Below are 11,345 nucleotides of genomic sequence, written 5' to 3'. Positions count from 1 at the left end.
GATTTTGGGCCGGGACGAACATATCCAAACCCAACTTTGTATTAGAGGGCCCATGCTTTTGGGATCATTGTGAAAGTTTTGGCCCAATTCATTTTTTTTTTTAAAGGATTCATTTTTTCTATACCCTTCTCTTTTTCTTTTCACACAAATGGTGGTTCAGATTGGACCTCAAAATTTGATTTTTGACCTCTATCTTTTTCAATTATCATTAGAGTTTGTCAACTCATATGAAAAGATAAATAAAGACATAGATAGAAAAAAAGAAAAACAAATACTCTTTTTACCTCCCCCATTAATATAAGTTACCTAAAACAATTATTTAAAAATAATTAATCTCTATACATAGCCCCCTCATATGATACAAAAGTAAATTCAAAAAAATCTAATTCTAAATTTCCTTAAATTAAATTCATTAAGTATTTTGGTGTAGTTATTACTAATTAAGATCCAATGTCAACTCTTTCTATTAGATTTAGAACTATTCACATTGCAAAAAAAAAACAAACTATGATTTGGATTAACAAAAAAATCTTCATAATCGAACAAGTGTTCGGCCCCTCCAAGAATCAATTTTTGGTTCCACCACTAGATACACCAAAAATGTAGGCAACTCCCATGCAAAATTCTTTGTGATTGAATTGATAGAGATAAAAAATAAAATAAAAAAATAGTGAAGATATGAATTTAATTTTTTTAGGATATTTTGGTAAAATTAAGAAGATGTACTTAGCTTTTTAAGTATTCAAAAAAATTAAATTGAAGGTTTAATAAATACGAGAAGTCCAAATATCAAATTTGAAGGTCCAACTAGAACCATCCTTGCACAAATTTTTCTATACTTTTTTTATTTTTTTAATTTTATAATAAGGAGGTCAAAAAGTTTATGGGAGGTTTTAGTTGGACCTCCAAATTTGCTATTTGGACCTCTCCTACTTATTGGACCTCTAATTCACTTTTTAAAATACTTAAATAGCTAAGTGCACCTCCTTAATTTTATCAAAATATCCTTGACCAATTAAATTTATTCTTCAACAATCTTTTGTTCTATTTTTTTATTTATTATTATCTCTATTAATTCAACTAAGAGAAGAAGAAGAAGAATGAATTAATCAAATTGCAGATTTGGACTAGTCAAGTAAGTCAAGTTTCAGGTATTAACGCTGCTCGTGAGTCTTCCGGGTATTAACGCTCTAACTCGAAGAAGAGCCTTTCCTAAAAGCGAGATTCTTTGATGTTGGTTCCCTCGGATCTATCAATCAATTCAACATTTTGGAGTGTCGTAAGCCATGGAGAATTGAAACTTTGAAGAAAAAGTTAAGGGAAGTAGCAGAACAAACTAAGAAATTACAAGTATTTTTTGTTACTATTGCATTTATCTATCCCTTCCTAAAGTTGAAACAAATAAGGAGTAGTTTTGCTTACAAGTATAAAGGTCAGACTTATCTAATTCCATCTTCAAAATATGGGACTTTAATAGAAAAAAATTACAATTTAAAAATTTCTACAAATGTATTATCTCGCATCCAAGCATGGAGATTGAAGGAAGAACATACTTTAAAAGTAAAAAGAAAAACGTCCTTAGTTTGTCGTGGGAGGTAAGAAGAGTTTTTTTTTTTCTTTTCTCTTTCTCTCTGTATCCTTATATGTCTTTTTATATGAATTGACAAAGTCTAATAACTATTGAAAAATGATGGAGGTCCTTATAGCAAATTTAGAAGTCCAATTAGAACCACTCAAAGTTTTTTGAAATAGAAAGAGTACAATGATACAAGCAAAAATGCATCAATAAAGAAAACAAACATTACGAAAAGAAAAGATGCAAAAATTGCATCAGAAATACAAAGAAATAATATTGAAGTAAAAGCAGCAGCGTCTGAATGCATAATTAATTTCACACCATGGATTGCAGTCATGTAGTGAAGTGAGTAGTCAGTGGTTTGACTACCCATGCAAATACAATGCACAAAATGACAAAAATCATTTGGGTGCAGAACATAGGGCAATCTTCCACCCAAAGATCGAAGCTGGCCAACGATGTCAATAAAAGGCCATGTTGACAAGATCATATATGAACATATACCATATACCTAGGTCAGAAATCCAATACCAGTATGTTATCGAAAAAAAAATAATTCCAATACCAGTAACCAGCAGGGGCCCCAAACCATTCTAAATATGGAAAATAGCCAAACAAAAAGAGTGGGCCGAAGTCCAAACTCAAATTCCACCCAGATCCCAAATCTGGATCCGGCACCAAACCGATCCCTGACGCTCAACATCCAATACCTCCACTGGCACAACAAACCCAACAGCACAGCTTCCTTTACGTTCACTGACCAAGCACCACCACCGAACATCATAACCTGCAAGGTGGAAGTCCAATTCCAAGATGGTCTAAAACATCTGTTGTAGAGTCTTCGAATAACCCCGACACCGGCATCACCCACCGTGGCTAGACCTTGTATTGGATCAAAACCCATCCAATGTTGCACCACTAAAAACACAGTTATCCCCCAAACGCACACTATTAAGGATCTATAATCTTGGAGAACCTTCAATCGACCGGGCTAGGTCGCTGCCCACCCATAAACATAAACAGATGAAGCGGATTAGGGAATGATTTGATCAACCAAGCCAAAAAAACTACCATACCACAGCACACAACTCTGTACCTAATCGCTTTGACAAATCAGGAGAAATGAAGATGATGCCACCATTGCTGGTGTCGTAAGGATCTTACATGGAAGAGTTTAGAGAAACAAAGCCCTAAGGGCGTTGCCCACAACCCTAGCAGAGCTTTGCTAGGTCAAAAAAAAAAATTTCAATTTTTCTATACTTTACTAGTCTCTACTGGATGGAATGTGGGATGTTCATGTTCATATATATTTTCCTTAAATATAAGACGCCAATTTCATTACTTAGGAGCAATATTACACATAGCAACTATTCATTTATGAGTATGACAAAAATAATCATTATTTAAACAACGTTGACCTAATTTAAGTAAGAATGTACAAAATTCATTGTTGGATTACGCAACGCTTATTTTTTCTTTTGTCATTCTCTAAACTTGAGGTAGAAATCAAAGTACTCCTCTTTGTGGATTCTTAATGTCTCGTGGATATTAATTAGTTTTAAATATGGACCGATAAGAGAGGAATATTGCAAAGCTGTAAAACACCATCAACCAATATTATCACATATTTCGAGTTATGATGGCCACCATTTAAAATCCTAACAAGAGCATCATACAAGATATTTGAATCGAATTCATAACTATTCGTTTAAAAAAAAAAAAGAAAAAAAAAGTTTACCGTATGATTGGACCAAATGGTCCATAATTTTTAAAACCGAGAAAATGACTTCTCAACTACTGAAAAGTGAAAACAACGAGAATGATCAAATTATGGACGAGATTGCTCCAGCAAAAATTGCCTGCAGCCGATGAGAAATAGTTCTGAGATTGATTTCTATGAAGCAAACCAAACAAAAGATCGAAATCATAGAAGCATGTGATGCCTGGCCGAGTCTCCATGTGCCCCGATCGAATAGATTCTAAACCGGGCCGGGTAATCCATCCTCCAATAGAACAGTGACATGTGCCTGTACATTACCATGAACCCCGAAGCACAAACAAACTAATATAAAAATGTCACATAAAATACGTGAAACCAGATAATCTTAATATTTGTTGCATTCCGTTACGTTGGACTGATTCTTCGAAACTTAAACCCAGAGGCTGACTTCACTAAGAAAACCAGTCATTGATTTCTTATTAAACCCGTCAACCCCATATCCCACAAGATTCCCATTCCTTACTATTTTACCCCATAATAATTAGTAAATTATTTAATTCGTTATTAATTAACGCCGTGAAAATTGGTAATTACAACGCATTTCTCTGCAGTAACTTTTCCATGAAGCCTACAGAACATAAAAATCCAACGCGGGTTTCACACTGGAAAAATAATTAAGAAAAGAAAACCGTCCCACCACGCACGACCCACGGCTTCTTCGCTCCAGCTTCATACCGCTATACGCCGCAACGTCCGGGCCCACATTCACCACACGCCCTATTTTACCTCAACCTATAAAATACTCACTCACCCGTCTTCTCCGTCACCACAAACCACAAAAATCAAAACCGCACCAGAGAGAGAATCTGAGAGAAACCAGAAGCCGAGATATGTGGAACGACAACGGGACCATATCGCCGACGGGGAACAATCTGAAGGAGAAGCGTCACCGATCGATGATGTGCATGCCGGTGTGTTTCTCCAGCTCCACGCATCCTTTTGACGTCTTGGACGACGAGGACTACATCAGGACTCCGCGGTCGCCGGTGATGCCTGAGATCAGGGACCGGTGCCGGAATCTCATTAACAGAATCGGAGGAGGGAGGCGCAGGAGGGCTTCGTCGGCAGACTTCAGCTACGACGCTTCCAGCTACGCTCTCAATTTCGAGGACGACACCACACGAGCCGACGACATCCTCTTCCGGTCGCGGCTGCCGTCCTCCGCCTCCGGGAGCCTGACCCCCCCGGAGAAGTCGACCACGAGCCGGCACATTCTGGACGACGTTCTGGAGGAAGATGAGGACAACCGGAGCTGGAGGAGAAACCAAATGAGGCGGTCGCCGCCTGAGGACAAGGAGAAGAGTACGAAGAGCCGGAACATGGTGTCGAGAATCGGACTGCGGGGACGGAACCGCCACTCGTCCACGTCGGCCGACTTCAGCTACGAGCCGTCCAGCTACGCGCTCAATTTCGAAGACGATAGCAGCAAAGCCGACGAGCTTGGCCCTGACAATGGATTCATGGCGCGTTTGCCGCAGTCGCCTTTGCCATCGGTTCAGAGTTCGGCATCACCGCCGCTGCCGCCTACAAAGTGTTCGGCGGTGCGCCCAGAGATTGCTGCCTTTTGCTGAAAAGTTAAACGACGTGCGTTTCTTGATACCCGATGGGACGTACCCTCCTTCCACGGGGGGGGGGGGGGGTAAAACGCAGTCGTTTGGCGCTCGGATAGAGGCTAAATAAGGAACGGGCTGAAAGAATATCAGGCCCAATCTGATCACTCAATGAGAAGTATTGGCCCAATCTGATCACTCAATGAGAAGTATTGTGACTCGGTTATCAGCCTATTGGATAATATACTTGGACAGAATAGCCCGTTAAGCTCCAATTTCAATATGGGCTGATGAGGCCGTGAACTCTGTCTTGTATTTTTTATTTTTTTCGTCTAAATATGTTGTTTAATAAATAATCCATGAGATCGTCTCTGAATGATGATTCTGATGTTTTGTACAGTAGATAATCTTATTTTGAACGGATAAAACTTGCATTCGTTTGTGGCAATCAATTTCTTTAATTTACTTTTCGTAACTATTTAAATGTAGCTTTTGATCGAAATTCTGATGAATTTTCATGTTGTGGGTAATGCTGAAGTTGCCATTGGGCAAAGGTTAAGCTCTAAAAGAGGCACTTTTAAGGAAGACGACAAGTTGTTGCTATTGAATGAACTCAATTATTTGACATTCATTTTATGTCTACTTACACTAGTCATATTTTCGAGAAGCAAGCAAACTTTGATGTTGTTGCTCATTTGCGCAAAACTCCATAGTCATCTGGCTTCAAGATTTTCCGCTAGAATTTCGATTCATTCTCTTGTAGTTCTTATCTTTGCTTTCAACTTTGCCGATTTTGGTTTGGATTATAGACTCATAGTTTGGACTTTCTTTTGGAACTTCTCTCTCTCTTAGCAAAATGAATTAGTGGAATGCACGAAGAAACCAAACTGGGAGCTGGCTCTTACATACAAGACGATCAGTATTCAGTAAGATAGTTTATATAAAATCCAGTACTTCAAAGATGATTAACGATTAAAGCAAGCACTAAAATAATTTCACAAAGTATAGCGATTAACGAATTATCACGTATACAATCACTAACGAGCTGTTTTATTTTGGCTTTTTAACTGTCAAATTGAACAGACATTGGCATTTGTTCAAGTCACAGCTAGCTTCAATAATTGGTTTTTGGCCGGCTTAAAGAAAGATTCGGATCCTCATAGCTAGCACTTACCTGGTCTTTAGTTGGTGATTAATTGTTTAATACTCTTAAGTAATCCCAATGCATTATACATATCCCACAGAGTATGTTGCAATATATATATATAGTTTGTTCATTGGAATTGAGGTGTTACATTGCTTTCTTTCTTATATATCCTCACGTCTCTCAATATTCATGGCTAACCCACCTGAGAAAATCGCCTCCATTTCACTACCAGATCATGAAACTGATGATGAATACTACGACGAAGAATTGGTTCTGACTTCTTCTTGTGGTTGTTTCTGGGGACTCTACTCAAGGGAACTACCTTGCGGAAGAAACAATAATAATGGAATTAGAGGCAGATATCTACTGCAACAAGGAGAAGTATCAAAGGAGAATTGGTTGGTGGAGAATGTAAAGAAAGTTCGAGAGCTTTCAGAGGTTTTGGCTGGACCAAAATGGAAAAATTTCATTCGTTCGGTGGGTACTATTTACAAGAAAAGAAGGGTGCAAGCACAGTATGATCCTGAGAGTTACACGCTCAATTTCGATGAAGGAGTTGGTAGGGAAGTTGATAATCCTGCATACCTTCACTTTTCGAGTACTGGATATGCAGCATCTTCATTAGGGATGAACACAGGCAAGACAGGACAAGCCCCAAGTAGTTTCTGATGATTTTCGATTAGTAATGATTTCTGATATATGTTTCGTATGTAGATGATGATCTGCGTGTATAGACATCGTGTACCTATTGTTTCAATCTTTGATTGTTTCTTTCACATTTATGAAGAGATAAACTCGGACACTATTGCATAATCTAAGACCTTAATCTTCTATTCATCTTTCATTTTTTTTTTTGGACATAAATTTAAGAGCTTAATCTTCGATTCATCTTTCATTTAGTTAAGTGCTTCCAAATAGTTGTATGAATTAGGAAAGTTAAAGGTTTATATTTTAGGATTAGGTACGTTCAAGTTGTTAATGGATTTGTTTTATGCTTAGTTACTTCTTCTCAGTTTTCTGCGGCAGGTAGGCATAGAAATAATGACTTTTCTTCTTCCTCAGATGAACTAAAATGCCAGATTAGATGTCTGTGTGCAATGATGCACTGTTGATTAAGCTTCTCCAAACCAATCCTACCCTAATTAGTTCCTTCAATTAGCAAATGAAATCGATATTAATCTTTTTGAGGTTTTAGAGACAGGAAAGATGAATGAAATACCTTTCAAGCGCCCAACGAGGCATTATTCATAAAGCAATAGAATCCTATGAATTTCAAAGGTGAAATTGAAGCAGCATCTCCATGCTAAATTTTTATACCTTATTTACTACAAGCTTAGCTCTACAACAAAATGCCTGAAACGCTATAATCACCAGTGTAATGCAAGAAACCACTGTTCAGGCTACTACACTGTACACCCACAAAATACCCCACTTTCCTTATTCACATATAATAAAGATTAAACAAAAATGATAAGCCCTCTATTGGACTATCCAATTCGGTTTTTCAGCAGTAACATAGTTCCTAATTACTGAATTCCTAGTGATATGATATTACATGCATTTCACCCAATGCAGCACTTGAGCATACCTGTATATCGATTGCTCAAAATCAGTGTTAGCCTTTCTCTTTCTGTTGAAACAAATGATGATAATTCCTTGCACTTGAACCCTGTAGTCTTCTTTCATCAGGCGTAAGCTATCATTTCTATGTTGGAATTATCGCTGTAGTGGAAGCATCATCAACTAAGATCATCATCTGCAGACAGTTCTCACTATCTTTCCCAATTTATATGAATCGATCACCACTGTTTTCACCTGCATTACTTTTATTTCAAACTAAGGTTGGTGCAAAGCTCATGATAAATTTGAATTTAAGAAAGAATGCATGTGATCTCAATCAATTTTTATACCTTTTGCGCTTGCTCTTCAAAACCGTGGAGGTTGAAGGATTGCTGTGCCAGTTCCTCTTCCTTTGATTGATGAACCAATTGTTTATCTGCTTCAATTGCAAACCAGTTTCTTGCACCAACCTAGCCTTGTCTTCCTCCTGAAAATTGATACAAAAACCATATCTCAATGCGTGTGAATGCATGTATCACTTTTTCGATTATCTTTTTAGTGCTCATGTAGACTCAAAGAGCTTCCATTAGCCTAAACTTACAGTTGGATATGGCCACTTGGAATGTGATTGCCACCAAGCTTTCAGGACAGAGGTGGTGTCACCAGGAAGCTTTCCAGCTCTTCTCTTGCGCAATATCTCCTCCCTTATGTCTACAATTTTCTCCTTGTAACCCTGTAAATGAAAACTTTGTTCAGAATGGTAACGGAGAAATTGTGCCATAATGTACAATGATAAAAAATTCCATAGAAACGTTACCTGTTTCAGTTCATGCTTCAACTCCTGCCTTACGCGCTCCATCAAGGACCTTTCGCTCTCTGTCGGGATGAGAGGGCCAAATCCCATACTGTCATGGCCGTCCATACTTCCATCAAACAAGTTTGCATCACTGTCTACTTGCTCATCATCATCATCGGACATTGTAGCTCCCGTACCCTCCCCGGGGGAAACTCCTGCATGTTCGTTTCAATTCAATTACATTACACATTACAGCTCAGTAAATACTAAAATAGCATTAGAGACAACAAACGCATAGAATGAAATTGATATGTTGCAGAAATAGAAATTCACCTGTCAGGCTCTGTAGTGATTGCTCAATCTCCCAGCAAGCCATCACTGCTTCCATTGCATGGACACGGACGTGTTGTTGCAGTTGTTCTTTAAAAGAACATAGCAACAAAACATAGTGCCTCTGTATCATCATAAAAAGAAACAATCAAAAAATTTACATACCATCAGAATTTAGATCATAAATCATGCACTTATAAGTTAAAAAATGCAACACAATGAGTTGCTGCCCATGCCTGGTTTAACACGAAATGGACTAACCTTGTTGATCATATTCTAATTATATTAATCTTAATTATCCTGAGAATAACAGAAAATTATGTAGCAAAACTCTAAAGCTGGAAGCTGTTAGATTATCCATTATTTGCGGAGACCACGAGCTAATATAAGAGTTTTCAGCTCTGAAGTTTTAACTTTGCCGATCGAGTACTCTAGAACGACTATAGGACACATCGAGAAGAACGGGTACTGCCCTGAAGTTAAAGAAAGTGTACTAGGAATCCGGAAGTACGGAGATAGATGGTGAAAGAACATTGTAATTTTCTAAATCACTTTTAACATGTAATGACTTGTCTTCTTCTCTAAGAAACCCAGCTTTTTCCTCCCGCATGTTTTATGAAAAGTTGCGACAGTGTTTGTGGTTAACCAAGCCTCGCTTTTTGCTAAGTCATCAGACCCGGCAGCTCTGCATCCCCAGCTTTTTCAGATCCCCATACTCTTTCATTCAAACCCTCAAGCATCTTATCTTATTTGTTTACCGTACCAAGAAACCCAACCTACTGTTTTATAGATTATGCCATGTTCTATACTATTTCGGAGTCGTTGAATTACTTTATGTATGGATATATCCTAAATTTGTCATCAGACAGTGTTATCGATTTAATTTAAATCACCGAATAATGTTTTCGACTCTTGAGTTTCAATACTCTGAAGTACCGCAATAATCTCACTTATCACTTGTAGTTTAGGTTTTTTTGTATAATTCGGACCACCGTATGAACCCACAAAACTTGTAACTTTTGGGCTTAATTTTTCTAAAAGAAAAAAAAAATGAGCTTATTGAATTTAGAAATGATGGTGATCAATATTCTTCTATTTTCAACCCAATTGGGTCAATTTGATGATTTAATTGCCAGAAATTCAATAAATCTAAGTCGGATTCAAAAGAAGAGAAGAAAGAAATTGGTAGTAATTTGGAGCGAACATGAAGTTAAGGCATTTGAGCATACCATGAACTGATCAAGCTCCTTATCATCGGCGACCATGCCGTGACTCAAACCGGAGTACTTAGCCACCACATTCTGCGACTGAGCTAGCTGAGCGTCGATCCTCGGAAGCTGGTCCACCGGCGTGGCGATCCTCAGGCACGCCACGTGTGCCGAGAGAAGCGGCTCGTAAAACGGGTGAGCTAGAATCTCCGCCTTGTGCCTCGCATTCTGCCAGTTGATGACCCCGTCGCCTCCTCCTCCTCCTCCGCCGCCGCTCTCGACTCCGCCCTCGCTCTTGTTATTGTTATTCAGGGCGGCGTCGTTTTTCATGTCGGCGGAGTCGTGCGACATGGCGCCGGCCATCATGGAGTCGCCGGCGCCGGCAGCGACGTCGTCGATGACGTCGCTGTGGTTGCGCTGTAGGATCGGGCGGGAGAGCCATTGGTTGGAGGCCTGAGAAGCGGCGGTGGAGTCGGAGGCCGTGTGGAGGTTGAGAAAATTAGTGCTTCCTCCTCCGGCGTTGCTGGCGTCTGCGCCGGAGGTGGTGGCGGCGTACTGGGTGCGGAGGAGGGCGCTGTTCAGCCAATTCGGAGCGGTCTGAAACGGGTGGTGGTGGGGCTCCGTGGACTTGGAATTTGGGTCGGGTTGGTCGGTCACGAAGGACTGGCTCTGTTGCTGCTGCTGTTGGGCTTGTTCTGTGAAGTGGTGGAGAGGTAAGTCTCCAGAGAGGTGGTTGTGGTACGCCATGGATCAACTTTTGTTTTCTTGTACTGATTTAACAGAGAAGAAGACTAGTCGACGACAATTCTGAGGTCATAGAAGAAGAAGAAGCTGTGAGGGTTGTGCAGCTGTGTGAAAGGTATTGAATCTATGTATGCATGAGTACTGTTTTAAGAATTCAGAGATGGAGAGATCAGAGTTTCAGAGCTTAAGGGGAGAGAGAGAGAGAGAGTGTGTGTGTGTGTGTGAAAATTTGAAAGGGTTTAGTTTAGGCTTCATGGTTTATATGGGCTCTTCTATTAACGCATGTGAGGGATGGAGGGCCTGTTTCAGAGAGGAGAGAGAGAGAGAGAGAGAGAGAGTGGGGAGGAGGTTTTGGACTAAAGCAGTTTTCAGGCGAGCTAAGTAAGCTCGGGAAGCTACTCAAGGATGAAAATGGTGGGATAAATGATCAGGAGGCAAAAGGGACCTATGTATATTTGTCTCTTTTTATTTCTTTTACTGTGGAAAAAAATAATGAAATTGTTAAAAACATTAGATTTGGCTCACCAAAACAAATCAGATTCGGGATCAAATTATTGTTTCATTTTATAACATGCAGGTTTTTTAATTTCAATGATAGTCTAGTTCAAAAGCATAAATAACCTGCCTTTTTAGTTTAACCAGCTAGTAAAATAT

The 11,345-nt window shown here is 39.2% G+C and overlaps 2 protein-coding genes across 3 annotated transcripts; one reads left to right on the top strand and one right to left on the bottom strand.

Annotated features, from left to right (window-relative positions):
* Positions 1-4,104: 4,104 nt before the first annotated feature.
* Positions 4,105-5,354, top strand: LOC112169741. The gene has a single exon (XM_024306795.2). It carries the CDS (start codon positions 4,187-4,189, stop codon positions 4,925-4,927), a length of 741 nt encoding a protein of 246 aa, XP_024162563.1. The 5' UTR covers positions 4,105-4,186; the 3' UTR covers positions 4,928-5,354.
* A 1,915-nt stretch (positions 5,355-7,269) lies between these two features.
* Positions 7,270-11,012, bottom strand: LOC112169740 (homeobox protein knotted-1-like 3). Of its 2 annotated transcripts, none has more exons than XM_024306792.2 (6): positions 9,969-11,012; positions 8,743-8,863; positions 8,431-8,624; positions 8,215-8,346; positions 7,964-8,100; positions 7,270-7,876 (listed from the first exon to the last, which is right to left on the bottom strand). In XM_024306792.2, the coding sequence occupies exons 1-6, from the start codon at positions 10,692-10,694 to the stop codon at positions 7,840-7,842; spliced, it is 1,347 nt and encodes a 448-aa protein (XP_024162560.1). In that variant the 5' UTR covers positions 10,695-11,012; the 3' UTR covers positions 7,270-7,839. The 2 variants fall into 2 exon arrangements, with proteins under 2 accessions (XP_024162560.1, XP_024162562.1); XM_024306794.2 differs by having other exon boundaries at positions 7,270-7,868.
* Positions 11,013-11,345: the final 333 nt, after the last annotated feature.

The sequence above is a fragment of the Rosa chinensis genome, chromosome 6 (genome assembly GCF_002994745.2).
Source record: "Rosa chinensis cultivar Old Blush chromosome 6, RchiOBHm-V2, whole genome shotgun sequence".
Taxonomy (NCBI): Eukaryota; Viridiplantae; Streptophyta; class Magnoliopsida; order Rosales; family Rosaceae; genus Rosa; species Rosa chinensis.
Note: the sequence above shows the minus strand (reverse complement) of the source record. Positions and strands in the feature narration are given on the sequence as shown.